The sequence below is a fragment of the Zootoca vivipara genome, chromosome 13 (genome assembly GCF_965207765.1).
Source record: "Zootoca vivipara chromosome 13, rZooViv2.hap1.1, whole genome shotgun sequence".
NCBI lineage: Eukaryota > Metazoa > Chordata > Lepidosauria > Squamata > Lacertidae > Zootoca > Zootoca vivipara.
The window spans coordinates 727,977-749,154 of record NC_142596.1 but is presented as its reverse complement, the minus strand read 5'-3'; the positions used below and the strand labels follow the sequence as shown (position 1 = coordinate 749,154).

At 44.2% G+C, this 21,178-nt stretch overlaps 1 protein-coding gene across 4 annotated transcripts in view; it reads right to left on the bottom strand.

Moving 5' to 3' along the window:
- SIN3A (SIN3 transcription regulator family member A) overlaps positions 1-21,178 on the bottom strand; it is a 55,493-nt gene that overhangs the window by 19,122 nt on the left and 15,193 nt on the right. For all 4 annotated transcript variants that reach the window (XM_060282590.2, XM_035137582.3, XM_035137579.3 and 1 more), the window contains exons 2-9: positions 9,107-9,334; positions 8,411-8,587; positions 5,677-5,783; positions 3,389-3,683; positions 2,608-2,856; positions 1,807-1,959; positions 1,187-1,345; positions 77-160 (exon numbers count right to left, since the gene is read on the bottom strand). In XM_060282590.2, the coding sequence (XP_060138573.2) occupies positions 77-160; positions 1,187-1,345; positions 1,807-1,959; positions 2,608-2,856; positions 3,389-3,683; positions 5,677-5,783; positions 8,411-8,587; positions 9,107-9,301 (1,419 nt within the window). In that variant the 5' untranslated portion in view covers positions 9,302-9,334. The remainder of the gene's footprint in view (positions 1-76; positions 161-1,186; positions 1,346-1,806; positions 1,960-2,607; positions 2,857-3,388; positions 3,684-5,676; positions 5,784-8,410; positions 8,588-9,106; positions 9,335-21,178) is intronic.

The window sequence follows — 21,178 nt, the reverse complement described above, 5'->3', positions numbered from 1 at the left end:
GGAGTAGGACTCAAATAAAAGTAAGTGCTGTTTGAAAACCAATGGCTGCTTCAGCAGAGGTCATCCAAAGCCTCACCTTGTCAAAGAACAGAGACTCTGTCCCATGTTTTCCAGCTTCTACCACTGAAGAGTCCTTCAAACTGAGCAGCTTTGGTTTCTTCTGCAGAAAGAGAGAATGAGCCACAAAAGAGTTTCAAAAACCAGAGTCAAAAGATAATACTTGGGCTGATGCTTATTGCAAAATATTTTAGTTTTGCTAAGCAGCTGCAGAGAAGCCAGAGAAGTGGAGAATGGTATACATTACTGTTGTTTTGGTAGGGTTAAACAATGGTTACTGAAGGCATATAAAGTAGGCATGTAAGAAAACCAGTGTACTATTAACTCTTCCCTGGGTTTTTATTATCAGCTTGGAAAGGCAAAGCATTAAAATAAGCAACAGTTGATACCGCCCCATATTAAATTCTGAATGGTGAATTACAAACACTGTTTCATTTGCAACACGTTAATTGATCAACAAGAGTTCAACAACCTTGCCTAGAAACACTTATTTGCTGGCATCCCATCCCAGGTCTCAGAAAAGATATTATGCCTGCCTCCTCCTCACCCAGGACCTCAACCTTTTATTGCAGACCTCACACAAGGGCTCCCAGATGCCATGGGACACCTTTACTGGCTGTTCCCTCACTCTCACCAAGGTTAACTCCCTGCTTAAGAGTTTCTTCTCCTAGAGCAGCACAGCCCCTCCATTCCCTTCAGAAGAATTTGCATCCTGAAAGGTTATTGTAATAAATAAATATTAGGAAGACAATGATTCAAAAGGACTGATGGGCTCTGATGAACAAATGATTTTCCAGCTAAAATGAGCCCATTTGTAACTTACGACTAAGCTGTCCCACTGACAGCTCCCTCTGTTCTTGCTTTGGGCTTTATGTAGAAATGCAGCAGACCTTCTGTGACCTTCTTCATGGTCTCCTTCTCCACCCCAATCCTACTGTTTTCAAACATAAATATGTGCATCTACCAACTAATGAAACACCTGCATGCATCTGATCAAGTGGCCTCTAGTCCACAGAGGCTTAGGCCACAATACAGGATTCAAGGGTCACAAGGGACTCTGTTGCTTTCATTGCAACAGACCAATGCAGTATCTGGTATCAGCCTATTGATTAAGATGATCAATGCTCACCTTCACTGGAGGAGTTGTCCCAGTTGTGGCATGCCGCCGGATCTGACAGCCATTCTGATTAGGTCTTTGCTGCTTGCTGTTAAGTTGGGGCTTCTTGACTGTGCCCCCATGGTCATTTCTCACAGACTCCACTTTCTCTGCAGTTGTCTTGCTTAAAAGCTTGTTTAAACAACAATGTACAAACACATTTATTGATTCCAGTGTCCCATACAGGCAAATGTATTTCATTGTAATAACCCAGGCAAAGGCCTCTAGAGCTCAAGGAACTTGATATTAAAATGGACTTGTTAACTGTGTGTGTGTGTGTGTGTGTGTGTGTGTGTGTGTGTGTGTGTATGTAGAGAACAGGACTCAGCTCATATCACCCAAAGTATATCCTTTCCATAAAGGAAACTAAGAAATTTGGCTTTTTGCCTGTGATCCTCTAAAAGGGAATCATAAGACAATAGAAACCCAAATTAGGAATTCTTGCTCTGAAGTCCAATCTATTTTATTTATTTAATTATTATAATAATTAATAATTAATCCATATCCCTGTGCCATAAGGAGTAAGCAGAACAGGATAAGCAATGCTCTCCTTCAAGGTACCCTGTAAGTAACAACACTAGGAGTCAACTTACCACAGAGCTGTTTGCATCTGGCAGGAACTGCCCAAACTCTGAGAGCAGATCTTCCTGGTTCTTGAAAAGACGGGCCACCTGGGCATAGACCTCCTGCTCAGTCAGTGCCGGTGTGTAGTTGCCTCCTGCTTCCTTGGCATTCCGCTGCTCTTTCTGTCATGAGATGGAAGAGAAAGGAAGAGCTCAGAGCAGCTGTTCTAACCAGTTTCGTTCTCCTGGTTCTTTCAAGAAAATCCACAACACCTAGCATGAGAGCTCAGGAGAAGAGCATCAGATGACAAGATAAAAAGGACACTGGAGAAGTTTCCTTCCTGCCCCTGGAAGGATTCCACAGAGGACCAGACACTTGAGAGGCACATCTGGCTGTTCTACAAGTGTTGCCCCCTTTGTATGACTCATCTCTATTAATGATGGCTTTTAAACAACATCTCTGGAGAAAATTTCCTGCTCTGCAGGCAGGGACTTTCTATTACTATAGCAAGTAGGTTTGAAGCAAAACTGAGCTAGTGTCAACTGGCTGGGGATTTACTACTTGTTATGCTTCACCCAGTCAGGGCTTTTTTAAGGCAGAACTTGCCGGAACTGAGTTCTGGTACCTCTCAGGTGGGCGCCATTGCCATTGTAAGAGAACAAGGGAGGTGTTCAGGGTGAGTTCCAGTACCTCTTTTTCTAGAAAAATAGCACTGCACCCAGTAATCATCTTTTCCTTTTTTGCTTGATAAGCCCCTCTTTTCTTCTATATAAAAGTGAATATTGAACAGAAAGAAGGTGTCATGAAGACCTGTGCAGTTGCCCACTCACCTGATAGGTATGGAGGATCTCCAAGAAAGCCTTGTAAATGTCTGGCTGTCCCTGGAAACGATTCTTGATCTTATTGACGTAGTTGATGGCATGATTAAACTCAACCGGCTGGTTATTCTGGAGGGATGGTGTGGATCCAAGAGAGATTGTCACAGGTGCATGGGGCTGGACTGGTGGAGAGCGAGGTGATGCATAGGGGATTGGGGGAGTCTGCTGGCTGGTTGGTGTATGTGTCTGTAGCTGGGATGGCTGGGAAAGAAAAGCAGACACTGGGTTACACTGGTTCCTGAACAGCCATGTATTGAGTGAGCCCTTAGTGAGCCCTCCAGAGTGCTGCTTGACTATGCTCAAAGCAAAACTTCTTATTACCTCAGGATGATACAGACCTTGCCCAGAATAATCATGCAGCAATATAGAGATGAAGGGAACCAGAAGCTCATCTACTTCAACTCCTTTCCCAAAGGCAGTGCTATTCCCTTGTGAATCCACCTAGCTAGATCATTTACACAACACCAACTATGGGATGCCAACAAAGCAGAGCTGCGGAAGCTTGGTTGGCTCAGAATTTCTTGTGCCTGAAGAGCGAAATTCCAAACAGATATTGTGCTCATGTGCAGTTAGGCTTGCACAGAATGTGTTGGTGGATTGTGCCCCATAGGTCAGCTATCTGTCTCTGACTCTCCACTTTGGCACTTTGTCCCTTGAGAGGGCCTTCTCTGTCCAGAAACCACAGGTGTCCCTACTTCTAAGCTAGAAACTCCCCGTTTCATCTTGCGGTTACCTTGCTGATCTTGGCAGGTGTCGGCTGTGGCGCTGGCTGTGCTGGGGCTGGGGCAGATTGTGCTGATGGCTGAGACTGATGCTGATGCTGGGGCTGGGGCTGGGGCTGGGGCTGAGGCTGGAGGCCGTGGGTCGGGATCTGATGAACCTGCCCTGGTGTCGTTACATTCACCATGTCATTAGTCTGCACTTCAATTTTGTAGCCAGGAGGCAAGAAAGTGTTGAAACCCATGATCAAATCAGGGTGGCCTTTGAACAGCTGAGACACCCGGCTAATCACTCCTGGAGTATCAATGCTGTGAAATGAAAAGACAAGGGGGAAGAGAGAGATCAGGTCTCCTCTGTGGATTTGACACATTTCAGACATGCATAGCACTACATTTAGAGAATGTTGTTAACACACAACCCCCATTATGGCTACTAGCAGAAAATAAGGCAGGCAAGCTGCCAACTAACATACTGCTTGGGAAAATAAATGTGCCCCAAATCTTGAACAAGCACCTCTTTCCATGCCAACCTGCCCACGCCTGAAGAACTTCTGGAATGGTTCTGCTTCAAGTACCCTCTTTAGCAGAAATACCTATGGTGGCACCTCAATTGTGGAATGCCCATCAGGAGGCCCACCTGGCATGACATCACAAGCTGTCAGAGCCTGATGAAGACCGTCCTATTTGTCCAGGCATTTAGACTGTAGATGGGTTTTGGAACTGTTTGTTCTGTTTTTAGTTTTTTAAGAATTTATTTTTAATGCTTATTCACTGGTTACAAATTCACACTTACTATATATACTTGAGTATAAGCCTACTTTTTCAGCACCAAAAATGTGCTGCTCTGTGCACGGCAGTAGGGAGGGAGAAATGGCAAGGAAGGGATCCTTCCTCGCCACTTCTCCCCCCCCCCACCCTGCCGCCAACAGCTGGGAAAGGCATAGGATGGTATTTATTTTCATTTTTGAAATTTACCAGTAGCTGCTGCATTTCCCACCCTCAGCTTATACTCGAGTCAATAAGTTTTTCCAGTTCTTTTGAGGTAAAATTAGATGGCTCGGCTTATATTCGGGTCGGCTTATACTCGAGTATATACAGGGTATTTGTTTTATGAACTGATTTTATTCACACTTTGGAATTTTTTAATGAAAGGCAGATAATAAATATTTAATATAAATAAAGAAAATATATAGGCATGGGCATTTCACAATAAGCAAAAAGCTGTGACAGGACAAGTTTGTCTGATAATCTATTGCTAAAACTCAAGATTCTAAATCTAATGGGGGAGGGGGTGAGAAAGAAGAGTTCTCAGGGATTGTGTTTTCTTTTTCTGTCCCCGAAAAGCACCTACTTCTTTCCCCTTCCCCCAAGAAACAATCTTTATACAAGTATCAAATATGCAATGACAGGTTAAGTGGCTGTTGGTAGTATTTATCATTTCCTTTTCATTTTGATACTTTGGCAACTCCTGTTTGCTTTATTTTTCTTTGGATATATTAAAAAAAATCTAATAAAAATTCATTTTTTTCTTTTTTAAGTGCAACAGCAGAAAGTAAAATCTGCATCATGGACTTCTTAATTTTGTTACATGCATTTCTTCCACAGTGGAAGTTGATGAGACAGGTTTCAAGTGAGTCTTCAAAACCAAAAAAGGCAGCTGCAGAAGTGGATATGGTTCCCAATGCGTTTCAAATATTTTTAAATTTTATTTTTTTCATTCAGGATATGATTTATGCTTAAATCTCCTTACAGCAAATTTTCTGACTCAGCACACCTGAGCACATCCTAATTTGTCTGAGTACTTTGCATTTAAGAAGCATAAAAACCCCTCCCTTAAAGAGGAGTTTTCTCAAAATACATTGAGAACCATATCTAGTGATGCAGCCACCTTTTCACATTTTACTTGTGTTTTCCTATGGCTGCTATTGATTCTCTTCCTATGTATTCAGACATCCTCCTATCAAGGCACTAAGCATGCTCAGGCCCTACCAGTTTCAGTAACTTTGCCATATCAAGCCCATCTAGGCTATGCTTTGGACCTTGGATAAGGCATACTTAAGAGCAAACTTTGCTTTTTTTAAGGCCCACTATAGATGGGGGTGTTAGTCATGAGGGGTTTTAATCAGATCAGAGGCTAAAAAAGGAAGTTGGGCTATGAGAAGAATTATGAAAAAAAGCACAAGAAAAAAACAGCAGGCAAGATAGGACTATGGTGAATTTAGGGCAGACAAAAACCTTACTAGTGAAACACTACATGGCCCAAAGAAGCATCTGTTAAATAAAGCACACGGCAGGTTCACACCTTTGAGATTTAAACTCCTTCATGATGTCCAAGAAGTCGTTGTAGACTTGAGGCTGGCTGCCAAATTGCAGCTTCACTTGGTCAAGGTAGGAGAGGGCATCTTCCACCTAGGACCAAAAGAAGCAAGTTAGGAACATGTCTTTCTGTCACCATTTTATCTCCATTCTTGCACATGCACACAAAATGCAACCCCTGAGATACAAAGAAGCAGTTAAGCCAAACTTATTCTTCCACCAGAAAGCAATTCTGCACTGTGTATAGCTCTCTCTTCTGTGAAGCCCAGCCATACATAAGAGATATAAAGGCCTGGGGAAAAACTGGGGAACTGGGCAGAGTGGAGGAGAATAGTCTGCCCCTCACTTCTACCATTTTGGGGGGGGGGCTTTCTGGAGCTTCACATCTCTTGTCATGCAACACAACAGTCCTCTCAAGAAGTCAACAGTGCTAGGCAAAGCTCCAAGGAAGGGCACAGTAAGGGACTTGACACTACTTTCTTGTTTTACATTGTGATGGGTGTGTCCCGTTTGTGAAGTGCATTTTGCTGCTGCTTTCTGGGAAATTTACACATTACAGTACAAAGGATTGGATAAGAGCGCCTGTTTCCACAGACCCAGAACAGTGGTGGATCCAGGGCTTCCAAGCAGGCTTTTAAAATAAATGTCTAGTGGACAAGCCTGAAATTGCAAACCCTTCATAAGCAGGGTGCTGTGCAGAAAAACAATATACTGTACCACAGCCACTCTTCAGGCTGGTTATTTAAGCAATATTTCAGCCTGACTGAAAACCTGTTTTTTTAAGGTTTTTCTTTTTCCTGCAACAGCTGGGCTATGCATGTGCTCTTTCCTCAGACTTATAGTTGGCTACATAACAGTTTTCCTGAGTTCAATAATGGAAACTTTTGTTCACTGCTTTGTTCGACAACCAAGACACAATTGATGGTTGGCAAATTCCTTTTAAAAAATGGAGAAACGTGCCTCAGGGCTCCCCCTCTCCCCCCCCCCCCGGGCATTTCTTGGCCCCAGGCAAGAGCTATACCAGAGATACTTTCACAAAGTAATACTCACTGCGCCCGACAGTGGCAACAGCACATGCCGCAGCAGAAAACAAGTACAGGACAAAGAAACACCCCCCAAAAGTAGATACTTACATACATATAAGAAATGGGATGTATGTAAAGTCAGCCTTACTCAGAGTAAAAGTTAAGGAAAAGGACTGTCTAAGTTCATTAATTTCAGAGGGATTACTCTGAGTAGGGCTAGTATTGAACACAGCATAACAAAACAACCTATAGAAGAGATGATCAGAGGCTATCAGAGTTCGCACATCCCCTCGTCAGGGACACTCCCTCCTTAGCCAAAGAAGACAACCACGAAGCTCCCTGGGAGACCTTGGGCCCAACACCATCCCCTAACCTAACCTACCTCACAGGGTTGTTGTGAGGGTGAAATAGGAAGGCGGAAAACCATGTACACCACATTGAGCTTGTTGAAAGAAAAAGGTGGTATACAAATGCAATAATATGTCCAGGTGAAAAGGCAAGAAATCAAAACGTCTCAGGCCTGCACAAAATTTTAGTGGGACAGCAAGTGGCTTTAACCAAAAGATTGGAAACCTGTGCCCATCCAATTGTTTCTGACATACAACTCCCATTATGCCTGACCACTGGTGTGGTGACTGAGGATGTGAAGCGGAGTCAAATAACAACTGGCGGGGGGGTCACAGGCCCCCCATCACTGACCTAAATGCTGTTTGACTTCTGCCTCCCCCTGCTGTTGCTGACCTTTATGTAGGGGTGGCAGTGGGAAAGAAACCTTTTAACAGCCAAGATATTAGATCCAGGCAGTTATGATAAACAGCAACGTAAGAAGAAGAAGAAGAAGAGAGAAAAACATAACAGTGCAGTTGAAGTTCTTCAGTGTTACTAAACTCTTGATAAAACAGGGTATGTATCTTATTTCTGCTATTCCTCAATGTGCACCACTATAGCTTATCCCAGGCATCCCCAAACTTCGGCCCTCCAGATGTTTTGGACTACAATCCCCATCATCCCTGACCACTGGTCCTGTTAGCTAGGGATCATGGGAGTTGTAGCCCAAAACATCTGGAGGGCTGCAGTTTGGGGATGCCTGGCTTATCTGGTCAGGTTTGCAGCAAGGCACAAAACCAAACTTGACTAGTTATTCCAAGACCTGCTAGCAAAGACTCATACAAAAATGCATACCATCCCCTAGGTAAAACCAGGGTTCTCCCACTTCATGGGTAGGCAACCTAAGGCCTTCCTTGGGCCCAGATCTGGCCCAATCGCCTTCTAAATCCGGCCCACAGATGGTCCAGGAATCAGCGTGTTTTTACATGAGTAGAATGTGCCCTTTTATCTAAAATGCATCTCTGGGTTATTTGTGGGGCATAGGAATTCGTTCATTTATTATTATTTTTTCAAAATATAGTCCGGCCCCCACAAGGTCTGAGGGACAGTGGACCAGCCCCCTGCTGAAAAAGTTTGCTGACCCCGACCTAAAAGTTCTAAAAGCCGACAGCCATACAACACATTATTTTATATATTTATTCAATTTGTTAATCACTTTATCTTGCCCACGGCAACCCAAAGCAACTTGCAACCAAGTAAGTGGATATCCACTTGAGCTAACAGCGTAACTTTCTCATTTCCCCAAGCAGTCTGTGCTTCTCTGAAGAAATTTTAAATGAAACCAAGTCAATCTACCTCAGACCTTACCTTCAGCCTCTGGAACTGTTGCTGCCCCTGCACTGGTGCTGCAGGGGGAGTTGGGTGAGCATGACTCTGCACCACTTGGCTGCCATGAGGCTGGGGTGGGTTGGGATGGTGATGCCCACTATGGGCAGTTGCAAGAGGGGGCCCATGACTGCTGGAGCTCTGTGGCACAGTAGACACCTGGGAAGGAGAGAATAAAGACAAGCCACTAAGGGTAAGCCTTAGGCCAGCACGGGCATGCTCTGGGGGTCACCTGGGAATGATGACTCCAAATAACTTCCATCAACAACACCTGCGGTGAAAAATGAACTCATCTGCTGAAGCATCCTTGGTTGTCCAGCCTAGAGCTTTGCTTTCAAGTGCTCCTTTGAGAAAGCGAAGCCTGGCCTTGTGCCCACAGAGTCCCCACAGTTGGGCACAGGAAGAGCATGGCTAGAACCCTGTCACCTATTTAAACTGATACACTCATCCCCATTACTGACAGCACCAGCTTGATCATGAGATTTACTTCCAAACGAACATGCTGAGGATTGCACTGTTAAATGATGGGCCTCAAGACTGAATCTACTTCCAAGCACAAGGAGGTTTGAGTCTCATACACCCGGGGGGGGGGGGGGAGGGAGGGAGAGAGAGAGGGAGGGAGAGAGAGGGAGAGAGAAAGCATGCTCTTTATTGTTATGCTATTGACAGCAATTCTACCTGGTAGCTGGGTGTTACAGAGTACTGTATCCCAGTAGCCGACTGCATGGTCTCTGAAACAGATTCATATACCGGTACAGGAGGTGCTGGAGCAAGAACACGATGCTGGTGCTGGAATGGTTCTGTGTTGCTGGCGATACGTCTCTGCTGTGACGCGTACACAGGTGACTCCTGTTCATCCAAACGCCGCTTCATTCTGAATTCATGCTCAGGAAAGCACTACAAAACCTGTTAGAAAAAGGAATGGACAAATAGAAGCAACGAATTGTCAACCTTAACAGTAAAAATTGTATTTCAAAATCAAGGAGACAAAGCAGATCCTAACCTCCCCCCACCCCGAAGAAAGACCAGTTTCAATCCAAGCTGAGTAGGCAAAGTTTTTCTGAATGGCCTTTGGCAGATCACTCTTTTAGCCTAACCTACTTCTCAGGTTAACCTGGTTTTTTAAAGCTTCCTAAAATGGGAACTCCAGAGCATCCTTAAGTACTTTTGTTTGCAAATATTAATCTACTTCACAAGGGTTGTCTGCTGTGTTAGAAACTGAGATATAAAAGCTAGGAGCCATAGCAAAACAGATCATACAGAGAGCACAGTGGGACTGAAATTTAGGCATGTGTGGGACAATAACAACCAGTGAATTTCATGGCTGAGTGAGGATTTGAACTCTGGTCTCCCAGGTCCTACAGACACACTACGGTAACCACGACACCACATTGGCTTTCATTGGGGTGAGCCTCTTACTATCAGTTTGCAAAGTCACAGCTTCTGCGATAGGTGGAGCTGCCAGTGAGGGACACTGCCTCTCTGTCCATTCATGCCCACATAGAATAGAATAGAATAGAATAGAATAGAATAGAATAGAATAGAATAGAATAGAATAGAATAGAATAGAATAGAATAGAATAGAATAGAATAATTTATTATTGGCCATGTACATTTTCCAACATACTTGGAATTTGTTTCGGCTACATTGCAATGTAAACATACACACTCACAAAAAAATAAGCAAAGAAACCCATCCATAATTTACCTCCCCTTCAGCTACACATCTACAAATTTAACAATTTAATGGCACAAGGGAAAAAACTGTTCCTGTGTCTGGCCGATTTTGTATATGAAGACCTGTAGTGACATCCAGATGGGAGTAAATCTAACAGATTTACAGGATGTAAAGGATGTGCTGCAATTCTCTCTGCTCTCTTCTTAACTCTGGTAGCCTAGATTGTCTCTCTTGAAGGCAAGCTAGCACCAATTACCCTTTCTGCAATTCTTACAGCTCGTTGGAGCCTTTTCTTGTCTGTCTTGGAGGCTGTACCATACCAAGCAGTAACAGAATTACAGAGAACAGTTTCAATGATGCTTCTGTAAAATTGGATCAACACTTCCTGGGACAATTTAAATTTCCTTAGTTGACGCAGGAATACAACCTCTGGTGGACCTTTTTAATAATACTATTGATGTTGCTTGACTAATTTAACTTTTGAGAAATTATAGAGCCCAGGAACTTAAACTACTACTACAACCATGTTACCAAGGATGGAAATTGGCAGCAGGACAGAAGAGTGCCTTCTAAGATCAATTACCATTTCAACTGTCTTTTGGGCATTTAGTACCAAATTATTTCTGGTGCACCACAAAACAAGACGGTCTACTTCCCACCTATTTGCAGATTCATCCTCCTCCTGGATAAGCCCAATAACTGTTGTGTCATCAGCAAATTTCAAGATCTTAACTGATGGATCAGTCGAGGTACAGTCATTTGTGTATAGAGAGAAAAGCAGTGGGGAAAGGACACACCCCTGGAGAGCACCTGTATTGATGGTATTGTTGCTCGATATAATTTTCCCCAACCTCACCTGCTGCCTCCTGTCCGTTAAAAAGATGTATATCCATTGGCAAACATTAAGATGAAGTAATTTGGAAAACAATTTAGATGAGGCAATAGTATTAAAAGCTGAGCTAAAGTCCACAAACAGAACTCGCACATAGGTCCGCAAGGAATCCAAGTGTTGCAGGATGTAGTGCAATGCCATGTTGATTGGGTCATCTACTGACCTATTAGCTTGATAAGCAAATTGCAGGATCCAGTAAGGGATCAGTAATGTCTTTCAAGTAGGCCAGCACTAGTCTCTCAAATACTTTCATTACCACAGATGTTAAAGCAACCAGTCTATTATCGTTCATCACACTGATGGAAGGTTTCTTAGGTACAGGAATGATGACAGAATGTTTAAAGCATGAAGGGACTCTACACAACTCCAAAGAATGATTAAATATATGTGTGAGAATCAGAGCCAATTGTGCTGCACACACTTTCAAGCAAAGAGGAGTCACACCGTCTGCACCTGGAGCTTTTCTGGCCTTCTGTTTCTGTAAAAGGCTCCATACATCTTTTTCCCAGATTACCAGCGGGGTGGTTTCAGAACAGGTTGAGGTGGTTATTGATACCTCTGGATCCAGCCGAATGGCACTAGTTGATAATGCTTGACTTTCGAACCTGCTATAAAACTGATTCAGGTCATTTGCCAATTTTTGACTCTCTGGAGCAGAAGAAGATTTTCTCTTATATCCAGTAATATTCTGTAAATTCTTCCAAAGAATAGCCAAGTATCTGTTTGAGAATTGAGTCTGCAGTTTTTCACCAAAAATTCGCTTTGCCACTTTAATTTCCTTGGTCAGTGCATTCCTAGCTTGGTTGTACAAAATTCGATCTCCTTTCCTATGAGCCTCCTCTTTAGCATATCGGAGTTGCTTTAGTTTTCCTGTAAACCAGGGTTTATTTATTATTATTATTTATTGTTATGTGCACGGTTTTAGAGGCACGCATAATGCTTCACAGAAACTAATATATGATGTCACAGTGTCTATAAATTCATCCAGGTTATTTGAGGCTATTTCAAAGGTGCTCCAATCAGTGCAATCAAAGCAGGCCTGAGGCTTAAGTCCACCTTTTCACTGTTCTAAGCCCAGGTTTCACAGCCTTTAGTCTTTTCTTATAAGTTGGAATGAGAAAAACCATACAGTGATCAGACGAACCCAGGGCTGCGCGAGAAACCGACCAGTAAGCCCTTGGAATTGTAGTATAACAGTGATCCAATTTATTCTTTTTCCTGGTGGGACAATTTACATATTGTTTATATCTGGGCAGTTCATGAGATAAGTTTGCTTTATTAAAATCTCCTAGTACAATAAGTAGGGAATCTGGGTATTTCCTTTCCATACTAATAATCCTGTCTGCCAAATCTGCCAAGGCTCGACTAGTACAGGCTTGAGGTGGAATATAAACCCTGGCCAAAATTACTGAGGAAAACTCCCGTGGAGAGTAAAATGGTTTACAGTTGATAAACAGGGCCTCCAACTCCTCACTACAGGTTTTCTCCAGCTCGTATTTACATAAAAACACACTCCTCCACCCCTCATTTTTCCAGATGATTCTAACACCCGGTCTGCCCTAAAAACTTAAAATCCTGAAAGTTCAATTGCATTGTCCATAACAGACTCATTAAGCCAAGTTTCCATAAAGCAAATAGCAGCACAGTTTGAAAAATCAAGATTTACTTGATTAATAAGATGCAGTTCATCCATTTTGTTGGCAAGTGAGCGAAGATTTGAGAGGTGAATAGAAACATAACATGATTATTTACAAGGTTATAATGTTTTTATTTCTGTAAAGGAAAGCACTTCCCTGTAAATGGTACGGGACCACTCCCACAATTATTTAAAAAGGAGGGTGATACCGCACCATTTCTATTAAAAAAATTCCAGCATCATGATATCCTATAATGTGGTAGTTGTGGGTAACCAGGATTGTACACAGTATTTCAAGTGCAGCTGCACCACAGGCTTGTATAAGGCCATTGTGATATTTCCAGTTCTATTTCCAATCCTTTCCCTTGTTGTTGTTTAGTCCTTTAGTCGTGTCCGACTCTTCGTGACCCCATGGACCATAGCACGCCAGGCACTCCTGTCTTGCACTGCCTCCCGCAGTTTGGTCAGACTCATGTTGGTAGCTTTGAGAACACTGTCCAACCATCTCGTCCTCTGTCGTCCCCTTCTCCTTTCCCTAATGATCCCTAAAATATAATTCCCCATTTTTACCGCTGCCACAACCTGGGTCAACATCTTCATTGGGCCCTATGACCCTATAATGGTAAGACACCACCAGCTCAGCCCTCAATAGCATACAGTGGTGCCTCGACTTACGAATTTAATCCGTTCCAAAGGCACCTTCGTAGTCGAAAAATTCGTAAGTCGAAAAACGCCATTGGAAACGCGATTTCCCATAGGAATGCATTGGAAATGGAAAAATTCGTAAGTCAAAGCAACCCTATCTAAAAATTCGTAAGTCTAAAAATGCCTATTTAAAACCGCCACGGTTTTTTCCGGATGTGGAGACATTCGTAAGCGCGCAGCCATTACCCCCATTCGTAAGTTGAAAAATTTGGTTGTTGAGTTGTTCGTAAGTCCAGGTACCACTGTATATGTAATGTTAGGATATGTTGCCCCTGCGTGCATCCCCTTACACTTATTAACACTGCATCAGATATATCATTTTAATACTCATTCACCCAGTTTGGAGAGATCCCTTTGGAGCAATTTACAGACTGTTTTTGTTAAAAACTACCCTGAACAACTTGGTGTCATCAGCACACTTTGCTAACTCATCTCCAGGAAGGAACAGAAAGGCATTCTGCCTCGTGCTGCAGACGTGCGTTCAAAAAGCAGGTAACACATATCCAGTAAATCTCACCCACGATCACAAATAGGCAGGACCAGAACCAAGAACAAGACAAAAATGGTTTTCATATCTATTTCAAGATATAAGAATATTTATTCTACTTAGACTCAGCGTTCGAAATTAGCCAGGCACTGGTTACATTTTGCGACCGACACCCGGCCGACAATGAGACAGTGGAATGTCCAGGTGCCATTGTTTGGTGCCTAACATCTCCACCTGACTGGTGTAGCTGCAATGCCATGCCAGTCAGTTGGTCTTCGGGGCAGCAGCACACCAAAAGATACGACTCTTTTGCTGCTGCACTGCTCCACAAATCACCTGGTCCGCTGGGTAACACAGCACCAGAAGTGCTGCACAAGCCAAGTGATTTCCCACAGCCAGCCAGCCACTCCAGCTCGCTGGGCTTCAGCAGCTCCCCAGAGGCCACCTGGGTTCAGTTTTGTTGGGGCCAAGGCAGTGACTTTCAAGTCCTGTAAGTAGAGGGCTGCTCCTGGTGGTGACAGGCAACAAGCGGGATGCAGACGGTTGCAGCAAGAGGCTGCAGACACCCAACACTGCACTGCTGGGGATGCTGCTAAGGAGCCTTTGGGGGCTGTTGCCTAGAGCCCCACCAGTGCTGCAAATGCAGAGCTAGCTGCTCGTTTGGCTGCTCCAACTTCTTAAGCAGCTCCTGCAGCTTCCACACATTGGTGTCGGTGCAGTGCTACCGCAGCTCCAAACAACCCTGTAACCCTCTTGCCCCACAAGGCAGCACCTGGAGTGCTCCAGTTGCCGCCTCCTCCTCCTATTCTCCCTCTGTCAGGTGAAGCTTCCCCCCTCCATCCCCTTATTCCCCTTCCCCAACACCACCTTCCTTAGGCCAGCTCTGCTCTCCCCACCCCCATGCTCAATATGCATTCCTAGAAAAAAAAATGATGCAGCAGAATCCAAATAAAGGGGGCAAACAATCCAAGCAAGCCAGCAAAAATATTATTATGGGAAGAAATTAAAGGCAAAGCAATAAAAGAGGCACTGCTTTACTGCTAGAGTCATTTCACTTCTGAGAAGCAAGATCACCATTAGAAACTCCTGAAATAATCAGACAGCACAGGAATCAGCAGCAGAAGCCCCACAATAAAAACCAGTCCTTTTTTCTGTCAAGGGTAGGCAGTACAAGCACCTTTCCCCCCTAGAAAAAAGGCACTGGTTAAAAGGGTGGCACTTGCTGTAACAGCTTCATTGCACCTTTTTTCTAAGGCCCTGAGTAAAACCCATTTATCTGCCCATAACTTGCAAGCCTCACAGAAAGACTGAAAGGGTGGGGTGAAAATCTGCCAGATCTCCCTTTCTGCGCTGCCCCCCCCCCCCCAGCAATCCATTTAACTGTGTGAAAGAGGCTTCTTATGCAAATTGTACAACAATGGAAAAGACATCAACAAGCTTCCTGGAAGGGAAGGCATCTCCTGCCCAGCCAGAAGAGTTCTCTGCACCATGTGCAAACCACGTGACTGCAAATCTCAACCTGGCCACAAGGGAGCACTCCTGAGTTACAGAAAGCGACGGACAACTGGTTAATTTGAACACTGGTTGCCTGGGAAAAGGAAAATACCGTATGTCCACAGAACCATTGTAGTCTGCTATCCACATGATGCCCAGCTAGCCATTCTGGCTCTGAAAGGCACAGAGGACCAACTTTTTAAAAAGCTCCCTTACCTGCTAAATGAGATTGTTTCTTCCCGAGGATGACCAGATTATGTGGCTACTTATAAACATCAGTGAGGAATGAATTGTTATCCAGACAAAAACTTTGTAAAGGAAAATGAAGAAAAAGAGGAGAATGTGGCAAATTTAAAAAACAAAACAAAAATAGCCATACAAAGATAAAGGTTAGGGCCAGAGGCCCAACTGGACTGCAGTAGTGGATACTTGGAGCTGTCTCCTAGCTACTTTTTCCAACAATGTGAATGCTGAATGTTGACTGTGACATCCTTTTCACAACAAGAGCAACACTATACAATAGTTCCCTCCAGGGATCTAAATTCTCCCCCTTATCATACCCCAGGTGTCACCTGTGGATCATTTAGGCAGTTTAAGGCAGGCTTGCAGAGAATAATATAGCTTTATTTCAAAGAGCTTCACATGCATTACCTCCTTGATCCAAAATCCTGTAAGGTAGGCAAATGCCAGTCTTCTCACATGGCAGGCACGTCCAACAGGTAGATCGTGATCTACTGGTAGATCACTGGACATCTGTGGTAGATCACCGGCTCCCCCCCCCAACTACCTTGAACCCCCAAAAGCAGTATTTTCTTTCCTAAAAAAGCTCAACAGCTTAGACCTGAACGTCCCAAAATGGGGTAGATCACTGCCATTTTTTTTAACTCTGTGTGTATAGAATCATAGAGTTGGAGGAGACCACAAGGGCCATCCAGTCCAACCCCCTGCCAAGCAGGAAACACCATCAAAGCATTCCTGACAAGCCCTCTTCTTAAAGACCTCCAAAGAAGGAGACTCCACCACACTCCTTGGCAGCAAAATAGATTGCAGTCTCTCGGGAGTTGGTCACCCCTGTCATATGGGATATGTGGGGCTGAGGTGAAGAGAATGTTGGCTTGCCTAAGGCCACCTAGGAGGATTCCACCACATGGGAATGTCCCAGGCTTCCCCATTCAATAACTGTGCTACACTAGCCACTTCAGCTGTACATACACTCAGGTAACAAAGTAGAGATGTTTTTACAAAAGCTGGGTGCTTTTAATTTTTTTTGCCTTAAAGCCACTAATGACAAGTTAAATATGATGGCTTTGCATCTTTTAAGAATTATTTGCAAGGGTGCTCTAAGGCTACTTAATATTTCATGGTATTTAAGAAAGGCAATAAAAAGGTACATTCATGGTTGTGAGCCATTATATCAATGAGTCAACATATCAATTCTGTTGACGGACACTTGAAAGGATTCTTCCCCAAACTGGTGCCGTCTGGATGGTTTCGGCAACAACTCCCACCAGGCCCAGCCAGCACAGAAAGGAAGTGGTGGACATAAAACACAGTGATGCTGTCCATCTTTTAATATCTTGGCTTCTGCAACAAATCTGTCCCCAACAATGATGGGATGTGTCTCATGTGCTGATCCATGCACATTTTAATTTTGAGCAAGGCAGAGCCACAAAAACCAGAGATCCTCTAGTTTGTTTCCTAACCTATGGATGATGATTACGGTAAATAAGTCATCAGACCTATTTTTTAAAAGCTTTCCACAATGGAGATTTCACAGTTTCCATTATTAATTTTCCTCTCAAATATTTATGAACGTTTGTTTTTCTTTCTACACAATCTCCCTAAATAACAAAAATTAGAGACAATAGTCACTCCGTTATGGAATACATTTCTTCTCTTTGATTCTTGTCTATTGGAGTTCTAGTGGAATTGTCTAATCCACTAGAACTTCATTTGATCAAGCTCTGCAGTTCATACAGCTTCCTACTCAAACATAAAGGTAAAGGTAAAGGGACCCCTGGCCATTAGGTCCAGTCGTGACCAACTCTGGGGTCGCGGCGCTCATCTCACGTTATTGGCTGAGGGAGCCGGCGTACAGCTTCTGGGTCATGTGGCCAGCATGACGAACCAGAGCAGCACACAGAAACGCCGTTTACCTTCCCGCTGTAGCGGTACCTATTTATCTACTTGCACTTTGACGTGCTTTCAAACTGCTAGGTTGGCAGTTTGAATATATATATCAAACATACTGGTATACTGGTCCTATTACCAGTATTACTTCCTGTGCATATCATAATTGTTAAGGAGAAAAAGAATGCCACTATCTGAGCCCTACATAGGGCTACATAGGCTCAGAGAGAGCAAATAGCAAATGCTGACAAAAACACAATCGCCTTCCTCCAGGTGATCTGGTTGTGTTGTACTGGTTTCTGCAAATTTCACTTTAGCCAATTTATCTCTCGTTTACATATACCGTAATCCACTTAAACATTTCAACAATGCAAAGTGGCTTATCTCTGGATAGTGATATGCTTTACATTTTAAAATAAAAGGGTATATCCTCTTTATTTTCCTTTTTCAACAAAAGTGCCATTGAGAATTTGAGCCAATGTAATAGGGGGTTTAAAATTAAAACAAGCTTTTCAGTAGGACAATAACGTCCAAGTAGCCCAAGTAGCCCAGCGTGTGGCTGAGAGTTGAACTACTGTTCCATGAACTGAAGGCTGCCTTTTGTTCACAAAAAGAACTGGGATCCAGTGGCAGTGCATTCTGCATTTTTCACGAATTACCTCTCATGCAGCTCTGGGGAGTCTCCTAACCCTCTGGAGCAGTTTTTCAAGAGGCAAAGGAAGGGATAGAAAAATGCTGCTGTCCCAAAAGCAGAACTCACAGGATTCGTCCACCAGTGGCACCATAATCAGAACCTACACGCCCAACACTAAGAATGCTAAGCTTCACATATGCTACATATTCCTGCTTCTCATTCCAGCAACAGAATGAGAAGCAACAGAAACAACTTTGTCCTTAACTGCATGGTCTAAGCCTCAGGAGACTAAAAGGAAACTATTGACATATATAACCTTCCATTAACTATGAAAATACATACACTTCAGTTGATAGTGTTAATTAGATTTAGGTCACTTAACTATAGGAAATGATGCTCCTATGTATTGTTCCCCAAGACACTCTCTCTCTCTCTCTCTCTCTCTCTCTCTCTCTCTCTCTCTCTCTCTCTCTCTCTCCTTCTGCATCCATTAGAACACATGCTGATTTGCCCAGAGGTTAGGCAAGGTCAGACAGCTGTTGTTTATAGACACCATTCAGAAGTAGATCCCAAACTTGTAACAGGGATTTGGGAATTGCTTGAAAATGAAAAAAGCAAGCAAGCAGGCAAGCAAACCACCAACTGTGTTTTTTAAAGGAAAAATACAAAATTCTAGTTAAGACAATGAAGAGTAAAATTTCACCCAGAAAATTAAGTACCATAATTTAAAAAATATCAACTTCTAATACTTAAAATGTAGAGACAGAGATAAGGCACACAGTTATAGAACAACAAAGAATAATCCAACATCATTTGCAATACAACTCACCCCAACCTTAGCATGGAAAAGAATTGTAGTATCAGCAATTAGCAGGTGCAATTAGCTTAAATTCAAATGTCATCACTACACAAATCAAACCTTTTTCATCAGCCAAAAGCAGATTTTTCCATTCCCCATTGCATATGATTTGCACTCACTAGAAAGAATGAACTTTATCCACTGATTTCAAACCACTACTCTGGAAGAAAGATATGTAAGAAATGGAAAGGAGAATAGGACAGCTTTAAGAGGACATCATAGTCTGACAAAGTACAGTAGCACATACCGTGTTTCCCCTTTTTTAATACGTAGTCAGAAAGTAAGCCATGGGAGGGTTTTTCTAGAAGTAAGATAAGTAAGACGTACCCCGAAAGTAAGCCACCATTGTTTCTGTCACCTCCTCAGCCCCTCCTGTGTGCTCAGGGAGCCAGCGAACCAGCGACAGGCATGGGGGGAAAACGCGCCTCTCAGCTGATTTCTCCACCGCCTGCTGAGCGCACAGGGAGAGGGGGGGGAAGCCTCTTCCTGTCCCTCTGGAGCAGGCCTGTCTTTCCTATTGGGGCTACTGGTGCTTTCCTTTTCGACCCTGGGAGGCAGCGAATACATCCAATGGTCAGGGCGCTTTGGGGCGCCCATCTCTCCCCGTCTGCACCTTTTCTCCTCCTTCTGGGCCAGCACGCGCCCTCTTTTGCTCGCTCCCTGCCTCTCCTGTGACAACAGGCAGCGGCGGCGGCGGCGGCAGCCACAGCCGGCTGCAAGGCAGAGAAGCTAAGCCCAGCGGAGCCGAGGTGCTGTTGAGCGGCTGCGGGCTCCCTTTGGCCGGCCTTCCTTGTGTGCGTCTGGCCGCGATGCGCCTCCCTCCTCCTCCTCCGGCGTAGCAACAGCAGCGGGAGGCTCCTCCTCCTCCGGCAACGGCAGCAGCGGCTCCCGCTCGGGTCTGGCCGCGATGCGCCTCCCTCCTCCTCCTCCGGCGTAGCAACAGCAGCGGGAGGCTCCTCCTCCTCCGGCAACGGCAGCAGCGGCTCCCGCTCGGGTATGCACCCCTCCAGCCAGCAGCCAGCCAGGCGGCTCCCACAAGGGCTGCAGCGGTGGCTGGTGGTGCGGCAGCAGGGAAGGCCGCCTAGCCAAGCGAGTGAGCTGTGTGCCCTCTCCACCCGCCTCCCTTTTTCCACCTCCACCACCTCCTCCGCCAGCCAGCCAGCCTTGTCGCCGCTTTTGGGCGCCTGCCTCCGTCCTCCGCGGCCCCCAGGGGCTAGCAGCAGCAACAGCAGTGGGAGGATGAGGATGACACTGCTGGGTCCCGCTGCCTTGAACCGAGTGGCGCTGCTGCAAGATTGCTTAATAAAAAATAGATTGCTTAATAAAAAAACCAAGACACCCCCCGAAAATAAGCCATAGGCTTATTTTCTTGAGTAAAATAAATATAAGACGGTGTCTTAAAATGTGGGAAACACGGTATGAGGCACACTCCCTGATCAGGTCATTTTTTAAAAATGACCATTTCCCAAACAGGCATTTCAGACTGATCCAAAAATAAGGGCACAAACATTTACAAATTAATCAAGGGCAATAATACCCTCCCACTCAAAAGATATACACCAGGGTTTTACAGGTGCAGGTGCCAGATTGCCCTCTTCCTGGCAACTGCAATTGCCTATGAAGTGAGAGGCCACTCTCCTCCACCAGATAATGTGCTTCATGCCACGCAGGGGAGAAAAACAGCTGAAAACCTGTATGGTGAAGTGTCAGGTTCAAGCCACTCAGATATAAAGCTCAATAAGTGGCATTAACCTAATTTTAGGGAATGTTTAGGGAAGCTTTTAATGTTTAATAGATTATTGTATTTTAATGTTTGTTGGAAGCCGCCCATAGTGGCTGGGGAAACCCAGCCAGATGGGTGGGGTATAAATAATAAATTGTTGTTGTTGTTGTTGTTGTTATGTACCTGAGCATTTTGGAGGAAGGGCGGAACAGAAACATAAAATTAAATAATATTCTGAATCTTGTCCTCTGGCACAGGCAAAAGAATCAAGAAAAGGGAGGCTCCTTAGGCTAGGAGACAGGCAATAGGTGCTTGCAGCATGCTTCTGAGTAGCTCCAGTGCTAAGTGGAAGGAGGATCCCACAAGTTGCCTGAGTTCCAAAGGGCAGCAAGGAGGGGAAAGGGCTCCTTTTTCACTCTGCACTAGGTGTTGAGAGCAGTCAGTAGCATTAATACATTCTGCCCAGTATGAAGAAAGCCAGCCTTGTCCTCTGTGCATTCCATGATTTTAAA